We start from the raw sequence: 21,241 nt of genomic DNA, 5'->3' as shown, positions 1-21,241 counted from the left end.
AGCAGCAGCATCTGCCTAGCCTACCGCTCGTGCATACTGGTCCGCCTTTTTCGCCGAAAAGGTAAGGGGAAGGGCAAAGAGAACAAGCCGGGGGTTCGCTGAGAAACGGTTCGGCGGGCCTGACTTTAGGCAAGCTGCACCCCGCATTATCGCGCCGTCGGATCGCAGAAGGGAAAACTTTCGGTGCCCTTTTCCCAGCCATGACGATCGTCTGGTGCAGAACACCACGATTATCCTTCTTTTACATCTTCTCTCGCCTTCTCCATGACTAGATTCCTGTTCCAACCTACCTGCTTCGGTCCGTATGAAAATATTTTCAGGATAAACTCTCCGAGTAAACAGATCGTCCTTTTTCTTTGCCGTTTTGAAACGTCGGGACGCGGACCGTAGCTAAAAAATCCTTCGGACAACCTTGAACAGTAGTGAGGGGCACGGGAAGTGCTCACAGGGGAGAGACGAACACATTGGAGCTGCGGGAAAGAAGGTTTGTTTAAGTCGAGACGGCGTCGAGTATAAGAAACAGAGGGGAAACTCTAAACGGGACTAGGAGATCCAAGTACATTGCTTATCACGCCTTCTTTGATATCGTCACTCTGCCGGACTATACAGAATAGGGCTATCCTGCAATGGGCCGCCCTAGAACATTGGGTATCCCTTGAGAAGAACCTATTTTCCATCGTCTCCACTTGGTTGCTACGTTCTACGTTTGACCAAAAAGGCTCCACAATGTCGTGCATGCCCGAGCTTACCGTGAAACAAAACAAGCAAAACAAAATTCAGTGGAGAGGGGACTGCAAGAAAGAATTAGCGACTTCCGGAGAGGCCGTTCTGGAACCGCTGTTCGGCGCCCGGGTAGGCTAGCTGTTTGGCTTGCTTCAGGGAGAGCGGGAGGGAGGCCCCGAGCCACGCAACCCAGCACTTCTCATTGTATCTCTAGCTCAAGCCACAACAATCTTCTTTTTCCCCTCTCATCAGTGATTCTTTGCGAGTTGCCCGATCGCTGTAGAACTATCACCCGTCCGCCTGATGTACATGCGTTAGGTCTCTATACGCCCGGATGTATCTCCGTCCCCGCGGCCGGGAGGCACAATGGCGGTCGCGAACGCAAGCCGTGGTTCGTCGTCATCCTTCCCTTGCTGTAGTCCCGTTCAATCTCGGCCCGTCTGGGGGCGTAAAGGCGCTAAATGGTGAAGCAGAAGGCGTCCGCGTTGGAGACACTTACTTCTTCATCTACATCACGCCATGGCGAGGATACGCCCAATAGCATGTCCTGCTTCAGCCACGTTGGAAATCGTCCCCCGGACGACAACGTATATCCCTAAAGATAAGTGGCGAACGTGGATGTTGGTGGAAATGAAGTCTTCACTGCCCCCCGATAAAAGTCCCGCTGAGAGATAGCAAGGATCGATGACGACAGCACGCTACTGCAATTAGCTCGGCCGGGGGGAGTTTGTCGCAGACTTGAGGATGTTTTGCGCGCATGCAGGATGCACGATGCACACTCTGCATCATGCATGCTTGAAGGCGGCAGGAACCGCAGTGGATGAAGCGAGAAATCGAACGAGAGGAAAGAAAAAATCAAAAATCAAAAGTACAGAAACATGCCATGTTCAAGATCTCGATGCTTTAGAGTTGCTGCAGTATGGGATGTAGTTGAAAGCCGGTGCTGCAGCTTGTATGCTCGTATACCGCACCTTATCCCGGATAAGCAGTAGCCAAGCGCATGATGCATGCATGATGCCGCCACCGCCGCCGCCGCCGTTGCCCAGCTGTCATGTCCACTGCTGACTACACTTCGAACTCTGGTAGCTCATAGCCGTGCAGATACAGCCACACGAAAAAGCAATGAGAAACCATGGCTGAATTACGGATCCGCAGAAAGATTGACGACCATCATCCGATGCCCGTTTCAGAGACGAGGCCTATCAGTGCCATGGGGTGACAGCCAAACCCCTCAGTAGTCTTCTCATTTGCACTGACATGAACCACTGATTGAAACAGCCTCGGGATAAGGCTACCACAACAAGACAGTAATCCCATAGAATAAGCCGAAGCTTAGGAGAGACAAGGCTGGGCAACTAAATCATTAGACGTCTGCTACACACCGATATTCCGGCCTTACGTAGGACGCGCTCCGTTTCGGTGCCTTACTGGAGTGGCCCCTCCCTCTCACGCTCCTTTTACTGCAAAACGCAACTCGCTACAGTCTGAACCTTCCTCCCGTTGGCCCCTTCATCGTAGTTGTATCAAACTCACCCGGTACACTTCCCGCGACATGTTGGACTGCACGCCTTTGAGTTGTAGAATTGCCTGGCCCCCCCGCCGGGGCCACATGTTCGCAGGCCTTCCATCTCGATTGAAGTTAAGCCCAGCCTTCCGAGGGGCCTCGTCACCAAACGAAAGCCAACAAGTCCCTGGTGTTTTGCAATCTACATGAAGAAGAGAAGGTCCGTGTGCGGGTTTTTTCTTCGCTCCCTCGTGATCTTCGACTCGACGCACGTACGTGTTCGGCGCACGCGTGCGCGGCGGGCGTCTTAAGCCTGCGCCATGTAAATTGGAACCGCTGGTAAGTGCGAGTTAGCCCGAATGCGCCCCGGGAAGACCGAGCAGGGAGCGGGACGCAGCCAGACGAGATGCAAGCCCAGTACGCGGTTAGTGCGACGAAATACGGCCGTGGAAATGGGCCCGGTCCGGTCCGGGCGTAGCGATAGTGTGGGTTCTCGTGTACTTATTTTCGTCCGTGTGAGAGTAGTGGTGAGATGTCTGTGTCTTCGTGGGAAAAAACAGGAATCCCATCACCGACGCTGGTCGGGCGGTCATGGGAAACGCCCATGCCAATGACCAAGGGTTCCACAATCTTAAAATTATAAATAAATTGAAATTACGGTAAGGCTGGCCTGATGAGATAAGATGGGGCAAGGAGGAAGATAAGGATCAGGGCAAGGCGACGGGCAATGAAGGTGAGAAACGCCTTCAGGTGGCAGTGGCGTGGCTGTGGCACGGTATGTAAGCATAATAAGCCCGGTCGTGTTGTCGTTGTTGTTGCGGTTTCGCAGGCGTGTTTCGTTTCATGAAGTGAGATTCTTGTGCTGCGCCGCGCAGGAGCCCCGCGGTGTTCTATGGGCCAAAGGCCGGTCGTTTTAGATTCCTTCTCCTCCCCCTGCTGCCTGATGTGTCTCCTTCTTTGCCCGTTCTAAGGTTTTGATGCCTTTTTCATGAGAGACGGCGTGAAAGTGGTAGGACCGGCTGGTGGATTGTGTGCGTGCGTGCCCTTGTGTTCCCTCAGCCTTGCGCTATGGCTTCTTCTCATATCGCCATTGCCCTTCAGCTTCCAAGGCGACCAACTGCCGTAAGGCTCCGCGCGCAGACGGCACGCACCGGAAGTTCCCTCCTCTGCGAGTCGGTCGGGGGCTGAGAGAAGCAGGGCTGACCATCAATCATCGATCCTACATCATTATCATACGTTATCGGCAGCAATAATTGCAAGGCGACACAAAAGCAATCTGACGCCGCACGCTCTCGGGATGTCGGGACAGCCTGCCGTAAGCAAAAGGCAAAGAGGAGATGCGAACGATGCCGCACGTTCCCGAAGAGGAAAGGGGAGCGACTGCAGCAAGCATGCCAAGGCCGAGGCGAGGCTCATCGGCTGGCTGAGGTGTAGCCGACGATGATGCGAGAGTAGGCCGGATGAAGAACGGATGGAGGCGGCGGGCTACCTGTTCCTGTTCCTTTCGCACGTGCCCGAGTACGAGGTGTTGCCGCCAGGAACGACCGGCCATCAACCGCAAGTGGCAGAATAATACGGCGAAATGTTCGTTGCCGCTGTGGGCCGGCGAAAGTGAGATCGATTTGGCAAATCGATTCAGCACCCTTTTCGCCGACGGTGAAATAATGGTGATTGATGCCCATTCTCGTCCGCCAGTTGATCTTCAGATCGATCCCGCCATCCTAGCTCCGTGGCAAAACCACTTAGTAGAGATCTAGGAGACGGGTCCGTAGGAAAACCGGTGTTGCTCATCGACCGGGACGCGGGATCCGGCGCGATCGATGAGTGCAATGACTAAAAGCACATCAGAGTCGCCGTAAAGTACGAGAAGCAGGTGTCTTGGCTGGTGGCCATGACTTTTTCTAGCATATCACTTTCAGGTCAGACATGCGGCTGTGGCCCCATGGGGGTGCCGCATATTTTGGTAGTGGCGCGGATAAGAAAAAAAGGCGAAAAAACGCGCAAGGCAATATATCGCTGTGGTGGATGCGGGCTCGCATGCAAAGTGTCGTCTGTGGCGCCGCATGCTGCATAGTACGGCCATGTGGCGGTGATGAGGTACCCTTGCCATCACATTAATAATTGACCATCAGCAATAAGGGTCCGAGAGTAGACGAATCACGACGCAAAGCACCCACCCTCCAGTAGTATCAAGGCTTTGTGAAACAGCTGCAGTGGCAAGGGCGAAACAAGAAAGAAAGCTTGGGGGAGGGGAGAGGCTCTTCGGCATTTGCCCCCGTTCGCTCCTGCCGTAGCGGCGAAAATCACTGCGTAGTCAGCGGCGAACTCGCTTGGCAGATGCAATTCATGCCCAGCGGCGAAACTGAGCAACGGCAAGAGTGAAAATCGTACGACAAAGGGCGTACGCTCGGCGATGCCGGCGGCGGCCCTTGTCGTCCAATGGGCAATTGCAACTTTAAGATTGCGAGATTAGGAAAAGATGAACCTCAGCTCGCCGCGCTGAGTCGCATGTGCGCGCAACAGATCGAAAGACGCAAACGACAAGCTCCCTGACGCGATGCTCTGGTTGGCGGGTGACGCCTTCCTCGGTTCATTATTCTTGGGAGGGGGCGGTCGCCCATTGTTTCACACCGTTTCGCTGAGGTGGTGGGCAGTCCAGGGTGCATCCTGGGGAGCGCACGTCGCAGATGGTGGCGTGTCAATCATCTTCGATCTATCGATAAGGTAGAGCCCTGGAGAGGGCTCAATCGGATGATGGACCTCCATCCTGAGGGCTGTCGGTTGAAACACCGGCTGCACTGATGACTCGAGCAGGGCGTGTATACGTGGGGGAAGAGGGTCGGTAAGGCATCCGATCTAGGATTCTGCATGCGGCAGTCGACCGTCGGGGTCTAGCGTTGCGTGGACTGGGTACGCGTTTGCTGATTCTCGCGTGTGAATAGAGAACTGAATGGTTGTGATGTAGCGCATATTGGATGTGCGGCGTTTTCTCTGCTCGATGTAAGCGCGCAAAGGCGGTGGCCGAGCGGCCCGGCTACCTGCATGGATGCTCGCAATAGGTATGTGATGGATGGGTTTGCCGCGCGCAATGTGAGATATGCCAAGCTGAGTCGCTTCGGAAAGGACCGGTTCGCGTGTGCCGTCCCCGGGCGAGTCATGCAGCAAGGCCGGGGGTTCATCAGCCAAGCCCGCGCCGCTGCTGACTGCTGACACCCTATGCCTGCGTGAACGAGTGGAGACAACACCTCCTCCACCGCCAGGAACGGCATGTCCGCACCGGCGAGTGGTACCGCGGCGTCGCAATCACCACTGCGGTATCCACTATCGGGGCGCAGCACCATTGCTGCTTGCGAAGAGCCGTCTTGGAAGGCGGCGGGCTCCGCGTGCGAATCTAGTTAGCTACAGCTTCTGCTCGGGGGCCTTGCATCATTCTCTAAAACCCCGCATTCACAGCAATAGTACCGCAGTCATTGTCCGAAAAGCAAATTCCCAATTCATTCCGATCTACGTGGTTTTTTTATCTGCTGTTTTACCTGGATGATTCTGCCGAAACCATTCTATCTATGGTTTTTTGGTTGTGTTGTCTCAATGACTGTAGCCGGTCTGACTGGGTAAAGGGGGACTGTGAATGAAAAAAACTGATGCTCCTTGTCTACGCGGACTCGAGGGTAGCTGCTCGTTGGTGCAAGCTATGGTGGGCTTTGCCGCGTACTGCGTCCTATGGCCGGGGACGCTGTGGTCGGGATATCTTTCGTAAATCCATAACACCGTAAAAGAAAAAAGAGAAATTAGAACCAACGCCGAACCCATCAAACGCCTCATGGGTCGATGGATATGCACTTCATCCGATAACCATGTTGTCGTGAGGGAATTACTCGTTGGCAGGGCCAGCCTGCTCCATGGCAGCCTTCAGCATGCGCTTGTACTCGCGCTCCATGCCGTGCTTGACGGCCTCGAGAACGTCGTCGGTGATGGCCTTGGGCGTGTAACGAGGGGTGGTGCCGTCCTGGTACACACCAGTGCGGACAAGGATCGAGTACCAAGTGTTCTCGGCGTGCTTGTTGAACTCGTTGGTGCCGCGCACGTCAGACTCAGGAGTGTCTCCAACAAAGTAGACAGTGTCCGGAGGCGAGTCGATGCCGTGCGTGTCCTTGCGCCACTGTTGGAGGAGGCGAGTGGCGAACTGGAAGGTGCCGACCTGCGGCTTGCCGAAGGCGTGCGTGTTGATCTCCTTGCCGGTAACGGCCTTGAACATGGCCTCGAGAGACACGCGGAGAGCACCCATCCCGATGCGGGTGAGATCGTGCGAGGTGCTCCAGACAACGTCGTTGTGCGAGAAGTAGACGGGCGGGCCCTCCTCGAAAGTCTCCGAGCGGGTGCCAAGACGTCCGTTCTTGGACATGAGCAGATCGAGGATGATCTGCTGGTCCGAAGCCCAGTCACGGCTGTCAGCGAAGACGAAGATGGCCTCGATGTTCATGTTGTCGAAATCACGGACGCGCGAGTTGTTCCACTCGTCCTCGGTCAACTTCCTGAATGGGGTAGTGTCTTCCTTAGTCTTGATGATGTCGCCGGGGGTGACGACATCCTTGAAACCGTAGCCCTCGGCCACAATGCGGCACTTCTCACCCTCACCACCGACGACGAGAACGGTTCCGTACTTGGACGCCATTTCCCTCATCGGAGTGTGGCCGCAAATGAACTGGCCAGGCGAAACCTCAATCTCGAGCTGCTGGCTGAGCTGGATGCAGCGCTCTTCCTCGGTCTTGCCACCACCGTTGGTGACGAAAATGTACGGCCTGAACCGAGTCAGTCACTGAAACGAGTCATGTGCGGGAGCTAACCACTTACACTTTGATGCCGTACTCGTTCTCGCCATTCAGCATCTTCATGGCCTCAACGGCCTCCGGAATGACCTGGCCGCCGCGGATGAGGACACCATCGATATCGAAAGCATAGGCGAACTTGTCGGTGACGACGGTCTCGGGAGGAGTCTCGGGAGTCGAGGTAGAAGAGCGGTCAATCCCTTGCCTAGCATGGTCCATGGCAGCGGCAACCTCGTGAGACGAAGACGAGGCCATGAGATGGGCGGGAGGCACAACCACGGTAGGCCCTTGCCTATCGTGGAGATCCTGCCTTGTGGCATCCTCATGACTGATGCGGCGCGTGATACGCGGTCTCGGAGGTTGGAGAGTTTGTGCGGACATGATGATGGAGTGGTGAAAAAAGGGAGACCAAGTGGAAAAGCTCAGCAAGCGGCTGGTACTCGAAATTTGTGCTTTCCCGTCGAGGGAGTTAAGTTGGAAGGGAACGAGCTATTCAACAACGGGAACAGCCGTTTATATAGACGACGTGGTGGAAGGAGTCCGGGCACGTGTCTGGAGTGCGGAGAGAAAAGTGGATCGAGTGGAGTAAGGATGGGATAGCCAAAGACTGGAATAGATGATGCCGACCTGGAGGAAGTGGGATTTTATGGTGCCAATGCACCGCCCGCTAGGGCCATTAAAGGAGCAACCCTGACGCATGGCTTGACGCCTCCAGCTGCGTGATTAATCCAAACCTGAATCTGGCGCTAGCAACGCAGGGCTTATCGGCAGCAGGCCTCGATTCATCACGGCGGCGCGCACCGCTCATGATCTCATGGACCCTGAGCCCTTGGACCGTGGCGGCCGTGACGCAGCAAGCGGTCTCACTCCTGTCTCGCCGCGGCTTTGAGCGGCGCCGGGCTTTGGAGCTTCGCGGGACCGGGGCCCCTGCGATGAGGTGTTTCTGGGACGGGGAAGCTGCAGTCGGCACAGCGCTGACACAGACGAAAGGCAGGCCGTCCGTCCAGCGTTGCATGCGCGGCGTCAACACGCAGCTCAAGCGGCCGATGACGAGAACAACGCGGGCTCCAGACCGGTGGGAACGCGGTATCAGAGCCCTGGCTTTGCCGCCGTCGCCTCTTCTGGTGTTGTGGGCCCCACTATGACGTCGGGCAAGCTCGCCTAACTCACCGCATGCGGTGCGCTGATTGACCCGGGGTATTCTCCGCCGCACCCTCGCTGAGCCCTTTGAACCGAAAGATCAAGGGCTATGCAGGGACTCGAGAGGCATCCGCCTGCTGTCTGCTGCCACGCGGAGGGGCGGCCGCTGTGTCTTCCGCGCGATGCGGCGACGGCGTGGTCGATCTGATGCTCCTCGAGAATCCGTCGCCCAGCCGTGTCCGGGACGTTCTCGTCCGCCGTTTTAATTTTTTATGGGGGCCGAGGGGCTCCGCCACGCCCTCCAGAAGTGCGCGCGTTAGCCTCCGCCGCGCTGCCCCTCTGCCGATCCGGTCGGCTCCTGGAGACGACGGCTGGGTGGCTGTGAGCCTCCAACACCACGCACAATGTTCCTGTCTGCCTGCACGGCCCTCCCAAAGTTGACGCCGTCGCCTGGGGTGCATTTATCCTTGCGCGCCGCTGATTCGCCGTCTTGGCAGCCTCCCGCGTCGTTAGGTGGCCAGGAACTCAGGTTTGCTGCCTCGATTTCACATGTCATTCAGCAGCGCTGGGCTGGATGGGGGCGGCCTGTGCCATCTGTAGTCAGCCTTCACACCACGTTGTGCGTGTTGTCGCAGTTGTTTCGAGCATTCCAGCCGCCCCGCCAGACCCCTCGCCAGCCGCGTTGACATCATCGTGCAGTGCGCTCGCGGGCAAGCGCCGGTTTTCAACCCCAGGTTGCCTTAGCCCAGCACTTATCGGCAAGCGCGACTATATGCACCGGACACCAGGCGGCGTTGCGCTCAAAAGTGAAGTTGCGTTAGGCCTCATGTCGGGTGTGCGTCTGTCGATGCGAACCAGACCACAGGATCGAAATGTTCCTTGCTCATCAGCCTGTCGACGCGGTGTCGGCCCCATAAGAGACCCCGGCCCGAGTCACAGTGGAGCTCCGTCCCCACCACCGTGAACACGCGTTGGGTGCTGGTGCAGTTATAATGGGCCGTGACGCTCCGCTAGATTGGTCCGCAAGACGTGAGTGTGACGCTACGGGATCGAGATGGGATCGATCGAAATGGTAGGCCGCTGGTGTTGAACCTTGCTGACTGTCGCCGGCGGTGGGAGGCCTCGTAATTGCGTGCAGTTGACGCTGTAGGCTTGCTCATCTCTTCACAGACTACTTCCTCAACGTCATGCTTTCAACACCTTTGCACCCGTCTTATTTCTGATACCTGTGGTGGGTGGTGATTCAACATCCCGTCTGAGGGTGTTGGTCAGAGTGATGTAGCTGACTGCAGGTCATGGTTCTGCGGAGAAAAGCGGAGTAGCTGCAGATGTGAGCCTGCCACTCAGGAGACCACTTCGCTCCAGCTGTCGAGCTTGGGTTGTCGCACGCCGGCTACTCTTGGTCCCCGTACAAGCGGCAGTGTTCCCTCCGATCGCCTTCAGCCGTTGTGCCAAAAACTATATCTCTCATGTGCGTACAGGTGTGCTTTCCGTTGGACCGAACCCGTCACCGATATGTCTCATGCGCGGTGGAAGAGATTGAAGGTTGAAGGAGGCAGAACCGTGGAACGAATCGCAGCGATCAGCGAACGCACGCGCAGCTGACCTCATAGTTTCGGAATCAGGCAAGCAGTGGCTTGGATTGGCGGTCGGATGGGATGTGACAGATGCGGTGCAGGCGCTGCTCGCGTCGCCCAGGCTTGGCCGAGGAAAGTCGTAGGAAAATGGAAGAAAGAGTGTAGAAGCAAGTTGCAAAACCGTCAGCGACAACTGAAAGAAAAAAGGAGGGCAATAGCGGGGAGGCGGGGAAGCGTTGGCAGGCAGCCAAATCAGGAAAGAGCATGAGGTCACGGGGACGGGCGGCGGCCCAACATCTCAAGACGCGTCTGCCTCCACGCTCCACTCGCGTGCGTCTTCTGATCTCCGCCGATCAAGCTTCCGGATCCGGTAGCCCTCGCTCGCCTTCAACCCCCGCAATGAACTGGACCGGCGGCCGGCTGCAACGACACTCGAACAGCAATACTCTAACGCATCGCCAGAAACAACATTTCGCTCAAGTCCGCACCCATTCTCGCAACGCCCATGGAAATGGTTCGCCCCCATTTAGACCCCAATATCTTCCACCAGGTGAAACAGAGGGCGGAGCGTTTGAGAGACGTTCGTCGATCAAGCGCAAGGCAGCTTTCGATCAACATGAGACACCGGCTCAGCTAGTGCAACGGCTCCCCTCGACGAAGCCGCAACAAGCCGCGCGACCATCGCCAATACACAGCCACATTTCGCCATGGACCGTCCATGATCCCCCGACAACTCCCGAGCGCCCGTCGTTGGCGTTGCATGAAGGAGGTTCAAATTCGACACCACGAGTCTTAGCGCCGCCCACAAAGGCTCGAAAGGACAGTGAACTGCTAACTCGGAGGGCATATGATGGACAAAAAGGTCAAAGGAAGAAGAAGCGCGTGCTGCATGGTGCTCTGAAGGACGATTTGGTTGAGCGCGAGCGTAATAGGCTTTTGGCCCGTCACGATTGGGCTGGTCTTTTGCCCTCTCGGCCATTAAAAATGCATTTTCCGTCCACAAAAGAAAGAGATGGCATCGGGAAGAGACAAAGAACGTGCAGCAGCGGGGTTCGCAGGGTTGACAAAGACGGAGCGAGACAAGCGCCTATTCAGAACGGAATGCGGGAAAATTTTGGTGGTCCATGGATGAGTGGAGCTCTGGTGAACCACGGTGAGGATAATATTGTCGTCAAAATAGGCCCAGCCGCGCTTGCGACTCAGCCGCCTGCACGGTGTAATGACCCGCATGAGGTCGAAGCTCATCTCACCCCATCGGATCCAATGCTATTCGATCTGGAAGACGCAGTAGAAGAGCTGCAGCCAATCCCTGCGCAGCATCTTCCAATTGCAGGGTCTCATGCCCTTAAGGAAAATTTGTCTGACACGGAAAGGGGATCAGAGGAAGTTCGAACCTACGCCCAGGCCGAGCCTGTTGTAGATGTCGAAAGGCTGTTGCAGGAACTTGATGAATGTTCATGTCCAGCCCCTGCAGCCCCTGCGTCAAAGGAGGCTTCCCTCCTTGCATCCGGTTATGACTATGATGCATACTCTGGCAACGATCAACAAGGGAGAATTCGAGCCTCGGATACGCACGAAGAAGAGATGATGCAGCGCCCAACATTGCTAGAAAAATTGGAATCGGGTGGAAAAAGCGACAGTCTGGATCGGCCTGAGACGCGTGTCCAGACCGTGGGGCAGCCAGAGCTGCAGAGCTCCCCGCCGAAGCCGTCCCGGCTTCTTCTCAAGTCTTCCCGGAATGAGCCAAGCGCTCAAGAGTTTCATTACCATTTTGCACGGGCACCGAATCGATCGCAGTCGCGGGGCTCGTTGGAACTAAGAAGTCGTCCAAGCTTGCTGGAAGAAGGGTTCCATGATATTCGACGGCTGGAAGTCAGAGATCGCGCATTGGATAGCACCGACCAATGCCCTGGCGCGCGACGGACCGGTTCCGAGCGGCAGACGCCCTGTCGTGTCATTGGAGAGGGCGGCGCACCATCGACAGCTTCCGCAGATCGTGCTGTGAGCCCGTGCCTCTCGGCAGAGCTACCGATCAGCATCGCCACAGGAAGATGTGCGAATGCACGGAGTCGATGGGTGAAGAGGAGTCAGCCCACCAACAGATCATCCAACTCCGCATTCTCGTCTGAGCGCAAGGCTGCAAACACCTTCAGGCCTTCATGCAGCGACGCCCTGCATTCGCAAGCATCGGACAGCGTTCCCGATATCCGCCGCCTAGGATCTCCGTTTGGGTCTCGCCGTCAAATCACCGCTCAGGCTGAGAAGCTTCCAGCTGCGCCCACGCAAGGCTGGATCGGCGATGCTGTAGAAACACAAGACGAGGAGGTAGTGTGGAAGAGGTTTGTTTTCGGTGAAGGCGACAGGACAGCTATCGACAGCGCTGAGGAGGAGCGCGAGTCGCCTGAACCAGTCGTGAGATCGGCAATGATGCCCGGAAGGAGCATCACTTCCTCTCTTTTTGTCGAGGCGTCCAGCAATTCCGCTGCAGCAGGAACGAGGGCTATTTCGCCTGCATGCGCGCACCTGCATTCTGTGGGTTTCCGCACCGGGGACAATGACACGGCAGCTGCAAGTGCGGGAGGAGTAGTGCCCAGCGGTGAAGAGCAGGCATCCAACCCGATGGAATTTGTTGAGGCCGGGAACACAACCACCGTATCCTCATCGACGGAGAGTAGGTGTTTGCCTGCCCCCATTCATGACGCTGATGCTCAGGCGAACCAAGCGTCAGACGACGCAAACACGGTGGCGGCCACGGCAGGTGAGTCACCTGGTGAGCTGGCTGGTCTAGACCGACGAGAGCAATAATTTTCACGAAACCGGGGGGCCTTCGTGGAATCAATGGCAGCCGCTGGCTTCGCGGCTGGCGGAGCTGCGGTGGAGGGCAGCAATGCGCTCAAGGGCACGTTGCACACTTGGCCGACGGGCACTGCCAGCAAGATATCGAATTCGAGGCAACGTTGACGGGGGCAGTGGACAACAAGGTTTTCGCCGTTAATCTACGGGATTCCGAGCCGTGGGAGCACGGGATGCGCTCCAGACCTGGTTGAGCGTACGGAGGAAGAGCGACAGGGCCATGGCGAAACAGGACCGCGATTTTGGAACCTTTGACGGCTCACACGGCTGAGGGGGGGAATTGGAGCTGAAAAAGTCTTTCTCTGCGGTTCCAACCGTGCACGCCGGGACGACTCATCATTGCTGTACGTATGTCTTGAGATGCGACGGCATGCAACGCCGGACGCGGGCGGACCTTGTTGCACTTTCTGGATGAGGTTCGGCATGCATTCCTGCGTGGTATGTTTTCTGCCTGACGGACAGGCGATCTTTTTTCTGCGTGTCTCCTTGCGCACACATTGTTTCCAATCCATGTACAAGGCCCGTTCGCTTAATATTACCTACAGCAGGGAGGGCTGTCGTCGAAGCGCCCATTCGGACGTGGATGCACGATAGATCTATGAACAATACTAGCATGCGGCAAAGCGCCCCAGCTCCCGCAAACCTTGTTGCAGGTGCAAGTGGGCCGACCTTGTATCAGGATGCTCCCATTACGTTTGCCCTACGGCATTCATTCGCGTGACAGGCCTGCGAGCTGAAGTGACGGCACTAGCAGTCCCAGGTAACAAGGCCGACAGCTCTCGTGCCGCCCGACGACTGGGAGAACAGGCATCTACGATACTATTTTGCTTCGTTCGCGTGCCATCGGTGCGACGCTGCCGTGTGTTGCTCAGCCGCTAGCTGCCGGCCTGCCGGCCTGCCGTCCTAATCCAATAGGCTCCTGGACCAGGCGCATGCTGATTGCGCACCGCAAGTTGCAAGTATTGCGTGCGCCGTTACTAGCGCTTGTCAGCTCCGGAGGGGCTGTCATGTTGTCATTGTTCAAGCTTATCTCCAAGGCAGAGAAGGTGGTCATGCGGAGCATTTCTCGATAGCCTCTTTTCTGCGGGCGGTGTCGGCCAGCCTCTTGCCAATCACTGCGGACGTGAGTCGAACGTGTGCAGCAGTGTGCGTCTAACCATTATGCGCAAGGGGACGTTCGCGGCCTAGTGCTGAGGAGAGAGAGGAGGTGGAGTAGGAGAGAACCTTAACGCGGGCGTGCCCTCGTGCTGCCGGTGCTGGCTGCGCGCGCCGCAGCGGCCGGACGTTCCTGCAGGCCGCTGTCCACTTTTCTGCCATCAATCGCGGGCGTGAGGCTCTTGAGAAGGCCTGTTCGTGCGACGCAGACGCAGGCAATCGCCTGACATCCGTGCGGTGCGACGATGCTGTTGCCGGCCCCCGACTGAGGGGAAATTGGAGCAGGGCTGGCGCCTCGCAGGATGCCCGTGCCGTTTCTGATGCCCGTCCTCCCGCCCGCCAGCCAGCCGCAGCAAGATTTGAACCGGCCCGCTGGAAAATCGCGAGATGATGATAATGATGATGATGAGATGTTGGCGATGAGCGGTGCAGGGCGCCCGAGGCTGCAATTGCTTTTTTGTGCAAGGCGCCGCGAAGATCAAACTGCACATCAGCCCCTGCAAGTCAATGACGAAGATTTTTCATGACTGTGTGTGAAGAATCGTGCGCGTGCTGTGCCCGCGCGGCCGACAGGCTAGGAAACTTTCCATTTTCCTTTCTTTTTTTCCTTGCCTTGCCGCACCCCGTCGCCGTTGGCGGAGCTGCGTGCCACACACCCCCCAGTCCGGCATGAGACAGGCCCTCTGCTGCAAGTCATTAAGATGCGCCGTGCCCTTGTCCGGAGCTCGTGCGACTGCCCTCCCAGGTTTCCTTGCGAGCCCCTCCCCAGGGATGACGAGGCGTGCCGCGCGCAAACGCGGCCAAGACACACGCAAGCTAGCAGTTGGTGAGCTAGCTGGAATGCGCGGTGGTCCGATGCGCTGCTTCGAATTGATCGAATTGACGGAACCCCTTTCGGGGCGGGTGGTGCTGGTGTCGGGCGGCCGCTTGGCCTAGCGCGCGCGGCCCGCGGCGGCGGATCAAGGAGCTCTCGCGCGCGCGTGGTGGTGATGGCCCCGGTTGACTCTGGTGACGGCGTCGCATTCAAGGGCGATTGGACGGCCGGGGGGCATGGCATCACGAGACGGTAACAGCGCAGCGCGCACACCGCTCGCAGGCCTCTGTTCAATCGCTTGATGGAGATTATTGAGAGTCAGCTGATGGGGAGGCTGCGAAACGAGCGACGAATCTCCAGCGGGCCAGTGCGCGCAGGGCGGCTTTTGGGATTGTGGGGAACGCGCCCTGCTTGGCCTCGCGGCTCAGGGGTCGCGGTCTTCTCGAAGCAGTCGAAGGCGAGCTCGAGCTGCTGGCGGCGATCCTCCGGTGCGGACGCTTCGCTGCGAGTCGCATGCAGATTGCGAGGCGTTGCGCAAAGCCAAGGCGCACGGCTGCGCCGGATACGACACACGAGCGCGACGGAGGCCGGCAGTCGGCATGGCCGCACCCGTACGGGCGCGCAGCGGCTCATGTCGAAGGAGCACTGGCTGTTGGGTTGGAGCGGGCAGGGCAGCGCACCCCGGCTCGGATCAGCGACGAGTTTAACCACAGCTTGGATAGCTTAACCACAGAGCTGGTCCGCACAGTTGCGAAGGCTGCTTAGGGCGCGCCACGTTGCCGCTGTGCCTGACGAGGAGGGCAGGCTCGATAAGCGCTAGCTCGCTCGCTATTCTTGTCGCAGCTCCGCAGCAGGGCTGAAGCGGATTCCTGGCCCCGGATGCGTCGGCGCGCGGGACAGCAGCGTAATGACCTGTCTGCCGTGCCAGCGCACGATGATTTGCGTCGGCGGCGAGGCGCCCCAGGGCAGCGCAGCGCGGCCGGGGCCCAGGGGGCGCGCCGCGGGCGGGCGGGCGTGAAATGAAGTGGAACGGGCGCGCAGACCATGACGTCTGGCGCAAATAATCTGGCGTTTGAAACGAATCCTGCCCTGGGCGTGGGCCGTTTTTTTCGCACCCATGCCGCGCGCGCGCGCTGGCCACCCGGGCCTGCGACGCACCGTCGGCTGCGGAGAGGCATGCCTTGCGAGCCTGCGCCCAACGCCAGGGCAGGGATGGCCATCGTGGCCCGTCGCCGTTGCGCCTCGGGCCCGTCCTCTTTAATAACGAACTAGTTGCCATCGTCAGATTTGCGAGCATCCGCCGCACCACAAGCCCGCACAGCGCCCTCCTTTTCCAAGCCTCCTCGCAACTCCCACGACCGCATTCCGCAGCCTGCGTCAGCACGCAGCCTCGCCCTCAGTACGTACCACCGCCCCGGCCCCCGCCGCACTTTCGGTGCCCGCGAGCGCGCGTGGAGAAGCATGCTTACCTGTTAGGATAAGCTGCAGGCCCAGCCTCACTGCGCTGCAAGCCCTCTTCTGGAGCAAGACCGCACTCCGCGCCATTCGACCCCATCGCTCTTCAGCTGACCTGCCGCATCATTGCCTGTCCTGCGCTTGATGCGCGATGCTCAATATGCGGTAAACACGACAGCCCCAAGCGCCCACAACGACTCCGGCTGGCTCGGTCGCACGACCATCTCTCATTCTTGCCCACTCCTAATATGCCGTCCCGTCCTCGACGATAGTAGGGCCACCGCTTCCCGCTCGAACCATGACCTCCTCCGCGGCATACTCGGCGCACGACTCTCCAGACCACAATGGAGCGCCTCGCCCCCGTATGCCCACCCCCAAAAGCTCCGTCTACCGCTTCAATTCCCACCATGCCACCATGCCGCTCGCCATCCAGCCCACCTCCGGCGCCGCCAACTACTCGCGCAACAGCCCGACCTCCGCGCCCTCGCTGCTGGACTCGGCCGTCTCTCTCCAGACCACTCCCGAAAGCATGCACCCTACCCGCATAACGACCTCCTTCCCCGCGTCCTTCTCCCTGCCCGAGTCCTTCATGTCCACCTCCGCCCCGGGGCCGACCTCCTCCCCGGGCTCCAACGCCATGACCGACGCCATGGCCCTCACCAAATCTCCCAACCTGATCCGACGTATATCCCGCGGCGCCCACAGCCGCCTCACTCGCCAGCGCGGCTCCGGCGCAAGCGCGCGCCGCGACCACAGCGCCGGTCCCGTTATCATGCGTAGGAGGAGCGACAGCCGGACCGCCTCGGATCCGCGAGACGCTGCGTGGGATGTGTCGGACTACGATCTGGAGGGCCCGGACGAGGAGGCGATTGAGGATTCGGGCGAGGCAATGGCTTCCCAGGAGAACATGGTCAACGGCCTTGGTATCACCGCCGGTCGGTCAGCTGGGGGCACAATGACGGAAGGCGCGCCTACCCGCTCTCCCGTCCTCGAGCAGGGCACCTGGCTCACCAAGGTCACCAAGAAGAAAATCCAGAGCATGAGATTTCGTCTGGACCTTGGCTCCGCGAAGGTTACGTGGGACCCATCCCGACCCTCCAAGTCGTTTTACATCGATGACGTCCGCGAAATCCGAATTGGCAAGGAGGCCAGGAACTACCGTGAGGAATTTCAGGTTTCCGCCGATCACGAAGAGCGGTGGTTCACCATCATCTACTCGGACCCTTCAATGTCCAAGGGGAGGTCCATCAAGACCATGCACCTCATCGCACCTAATAACTTCCTTTTCCAGCTCTGGACTGGTACCCTCGAAGAAGTCTCTCGTAGCCGCATAGAGATGATGGCCGGTCTGGCGGGTACCGGCGAGAAGACAGCAAAAGCGTTGTGGAAGCGGACCTTTGATCACGCCAGAGGGCACGAAATTCCCGAGGAAGACCAGAAACTCGACTTTCCTAGTACGGTCAAGCTCTGCCGAAGCCTCCAGATCAACAGCACGGAAGATGCGCTGCGTGCCCAGTTCAACAAGGCTGGCGAACAGTCGGGCTACTTGCGTTACGGCCAGTTCTTGACTTTCGTCCGTAAGCTGAAAGAGAGGCGTGACCTGAAACCGATTTACGACTCAGTCAAAGGCGACCATGCTGAGTTGTACTGGGCCGAGTTCGAACGATTCCTGCAGGAGAAGCAGGGTGTTGACGTGGCTGCCGATCAGGACTATTGGCAGAACGTTTTCAAGAAGTTCTCCGGAAAGCCGAGGAACAGCTCCGCATCCTCGCTCAGCGGCGATGCATGCATAGGAAGCATGAATTTTCAGGCATTCCAGGCATTCATGACGTCCTCAGCAAACCACGTCCTTGCCGCGCCGAGATCGGAGCCAAGGCTCGATCAGCCACTCAACGAGTACTTTATCTCGAGTTCGCACAACACCTACCTCCTTGGACGCCAGGTTGCAGGCCATTCCAGCACTGAAGCCTACATTGTCGCGCTGCAGAAAGGATGCCGGTGCATAGAGATCGATTGCTGGGATGGCAGCGATGGTCGCCCGATCGTTGTCCATGGTCGGACCCTGACCACCCATGTTCTGTTCTCCGATTGCATCTCGGTTATCCAAAAGTACGCCTTCGTATCTTCACCGTACCCGCTCATCATCTCTTTGGAAGTTCACTGCAACCCCGATCAGCAAGCCGCTATGACCGAGATCATGAAGAAAACATTTGGCGACCAGCTTCTTCTGGAGCCTCTTGACGATTCGCAAATTCTTCCGTCGCCGGAGGAGCTCAAGCACAAGATCTTGATCAAAGTCAAAGCCTCGGAAGACGCTGACGATAAGGCCGGCACGAGCGATGCGCCGAGCTCACGCAGCAGAACGCGCAGCTTCAGCTCTCCATTCTCTAAGCCCATCAGCATCGACAACAGTCCTATTCCCGACTCTCCTCTGCTCTCTAGTCCTCCCTCCATTAGCCCCCCGGAACGCGCTACCCCCTTTTGGCAAACGCCGCGTACTTCTGTAACGTCAGCGGGAGCTAGCCTGCATAGCTCGGCAGAGGACAGTGACAGTCCGCCTGCGACCTTTGCGGACAAGAAGAGGAAGAAGAAGACCAGCAAGATTGTCAAGGTTCTCGGCGACCTCGGCGTGTACACACGGGGTATCAAGTATTCCGACTTCAGATCCGCGGAAGCTAGGACGTACAACCACATCTACTCGTTTGCCGAGCGCACCTTCGACAACCTTTGCAACAAGGAATCTGCGTCTAAGTTGCTGCTCGAGGAACACAACCTGCACCACCTTATGCGCGTCTACCCGTCAGGCTATCGGATCAATTCGTCCAACTTTGACCCGATCAAGTTTTGGCGTCGAGGAGTGCAGATGGCGGCATTGAACTGGCAGACGTACGACCTGGGTCAGCAAATCAACGATGCCATGTTTGCCGCCGGCCACGACAGAACTGGATATGTCCTCAAGCCACAAGAGCTCCGTGAGCCAAGGAAACGTGAGCTTGTCAACGGCGACTACAAACGCGCCAAGCAGCAGAAGAAGCTCGTCAAGTTCTCGGTCCATATCATCTCTGCGCAACAGCTGCCACGTCCCAGCGGCATGAAGTCGGACGCCTCGATCAACCCGTATGTTGAGTTCGAGATGTACAGCGCCAACGACAAGTCTCGGGGGGCCGCAATAGGCGAAGGTGGAATGGACGCGTCAGCGCGGAATGGCGTCTCCGGTATTGGCGTCCCACTTCGCAAGCGCACACCTATCATCGAGGGCAACGGCTACGACCCGAATTTTAATGCCCTGCTGTCCATGAGTCTTGAAACACGCTTCCCGGACCTTGTATTCGTGCGTTGGACCGTTTGGAACTCGGCCGATAACAAGACTGTCAGCTCGAGCAACGTGCCTCTCGCTACTTTCACCGCCAAGCTCAGCAGCTTGCAGCAGGGCTACCGGCATCTTCCTTTGTACAACGCCAACGGCGACCAGTTCATGTTTTCAACTCTTTTCTGCAACATCGAGAAGGCTGAAAACGTGGACATCGAGCAGAACATGCAGATGCAGCACCATTTCGCCACTGCCGCTGCAAACGCGTGCCAATCGGAACCGTCGAGCCCTCCACTGGAGGCCACACGGACCAGCAAAAGGGATTTGTTCCAACGCGTTTTCTCTCGCACGCCGTCCAATAAACGCAAAGACAAAGAATTCCGCGAGCGCGACAACGAGCGCGACACGATCAGCACGATCAGCCGCAGCTCAACCATGGATTCGCTGAAGTAATCTCAGCGTCATAACACCATCACCCTGTACTACCACCTATCAACGACCCACGACCACGAAACAGTAAAAAAGTCAACAACAATGATGTCCCATTCGCACTTTTTGCATCATCGAATATTCATGGCGTTCAACGGCTGCATAAGCGATCATTGTCTTCCTCAACAAACTCTCCCGTAATGACACCGGGAGGGCCTGCAAAGCATGGGAAAGGGGTTACTACGGGGTACCATCTTTATCCTTTCCATCATCATCGACGACAGCACGGTTCGACCTCAACCTACTCGGTTATTGGATCCCTGTCGCTGTTGCAAATTTCGGCTTCGTTATCGCGAGAGCAAGAGGAGAAGATCCCCGCTCGCTTGTACTACCTTTTTTTTAACTTTCGATTATACCCTCTTCACCCCACAATTGTCCTGTCTTCCACTGTTTTATGGGTTCTCTCATCGGCGTACTTTGGAGAAGGAGATCGGCGCTCGACTCAATCCGCCTTGAGTTCTGCGTCATCGTGTTTGCGCTATAGACTGGGCTGATGTGTGTTTTCATTTGAACTTTGGGGGCCTGGACAATGGCCACCCTGCATCATCATTCGCTTTTCCAACTGCGCGGCCATGCCCGAAAAAAGAACTCTCGCTATATTTCGATTCTTCTGACGAACTTTCTCCATTTTCAAGTTAGGGCTCACGAGCTCAACATTTCCTTTGTCACTGCATCTTCTCGGTTGTCTTATCTCTTATCCGGTTGTCGCGACTTTTCTTCATGTCTTGATTTACCATCCCAGGAGAAGGCCAGGCGCCTGCATAGCCTTGGGAGCATCTCGGTATTGTCGTCATACGCGTGTACTTGTTTTGCATTGGGTGGAGCAAAGTCTTGTTTTTTTCCGACGTTTTTTGTCTCGCAGGTTAGCCAGTATACCCCTTAGTGCTTCTGTATTCTTTGCAGCGTACGCTTGATTACGCATGGAGGAGTAGCGGCTTTCGCTATAGCACATGGACAGATTGGTCGGGTGGAAAAGTACGGAAAGGAAAGGAAAGCTAGAGGCAAGTTTGCAATGACGGGTTGGCTGCGCAACGCAAAAAGAGTGCAAGGGGGTTGTGGATTTCCCACAACCAAGGGGTACTACTTCAGGGGTTCTGTTTGGTTGGAGAAAGGATAGGCAGCTGAGTTGAAATGATAAACACGACGGGTTGTAGCGGTGGCCGGCCTGATGAGACAAACACAACGACCTCTTCATCATCTTCATCATCTTCACGTGCGCTTTGTCACTCGTGCTTGTGAGTACCTAACACAGTATGACTCTCAACTTGCGTGCTCGGTACCCGTGCGTTTCGGTCACTGATTTTTTCTGTTCTCTTTGTTGAACCGTGCTGTGAGGAGGGTCCCACGTCCCTTTGGTCCGCAACCGGCCGTCGGTAGTTTGCGGATTTGCAACGC

At 57.3% G+C, this 21,241-nt stretch overlaps 2 protein-coding genes across 2 annotated transcripts; one reads left to right on the top strand and one right to left on the bottom strand.

The window, feature by feature from the left end:
• Positions 1-6,098: 6,098 nt before the first annotated feature.
• Positions 6,099-7,434, bottom strand: LTHEOB_5789 (Phosphatidyl synthase; the record flags this gene model as incomplete). Its single annotated transcript, XM_035514972.1, has 2 exons — positions 6,099-7,026; positions 7,079-7,434. 2 exons carry the CDS (start codon positions 7,432-7,434, stop codon positions 6,099-6,101), a joined length of 1,284 nt encoding a protein of 427 aa, XP_035373481.1.
• An 8,911-nt stretch (positions 7,435-16,345) lies between these two features.
• Positions 16,346-19,810, top strand: LTHEOB_5788 (1-phosphatidylinositol-bisphosphate phosphodiesterase; the record flags this gene model as incomplete). Its single annotated transcript, XM_035514971.1, has 2 exons — positions 16,346-17,624; positions 17,676-19,810. The coding sequence occupies 2 exons, from the start codon at positions 16,346-16,348 to the stop codon at positions 19,808-19,810; spliced, it is 3,414 nt and encodes a 1,137-aa protein (XP_035373480.1).
• Positions 19,811-21,241: the final 1,431 nt, after the last annotated feature.

Source organism: Lasiodiplodia theobromae (genome assembly GCF_012971845.1).
Source record: "Lasiodiplodia theobromae strain AM2As chromosome Unknown scaffold_16, whole genome shotgun sequence".
Lineage (NCBI taxonomy): Eukaryota > Fungi > Ascomycota > Dothideomycetes > Botryosphaeriales > Botryosphaeriaceae > Lasiodiplodia > Lasiodiplodia theobromae.
This window is presented reverse-complemented; position numbering and strand designations above follow the sequence as displayed.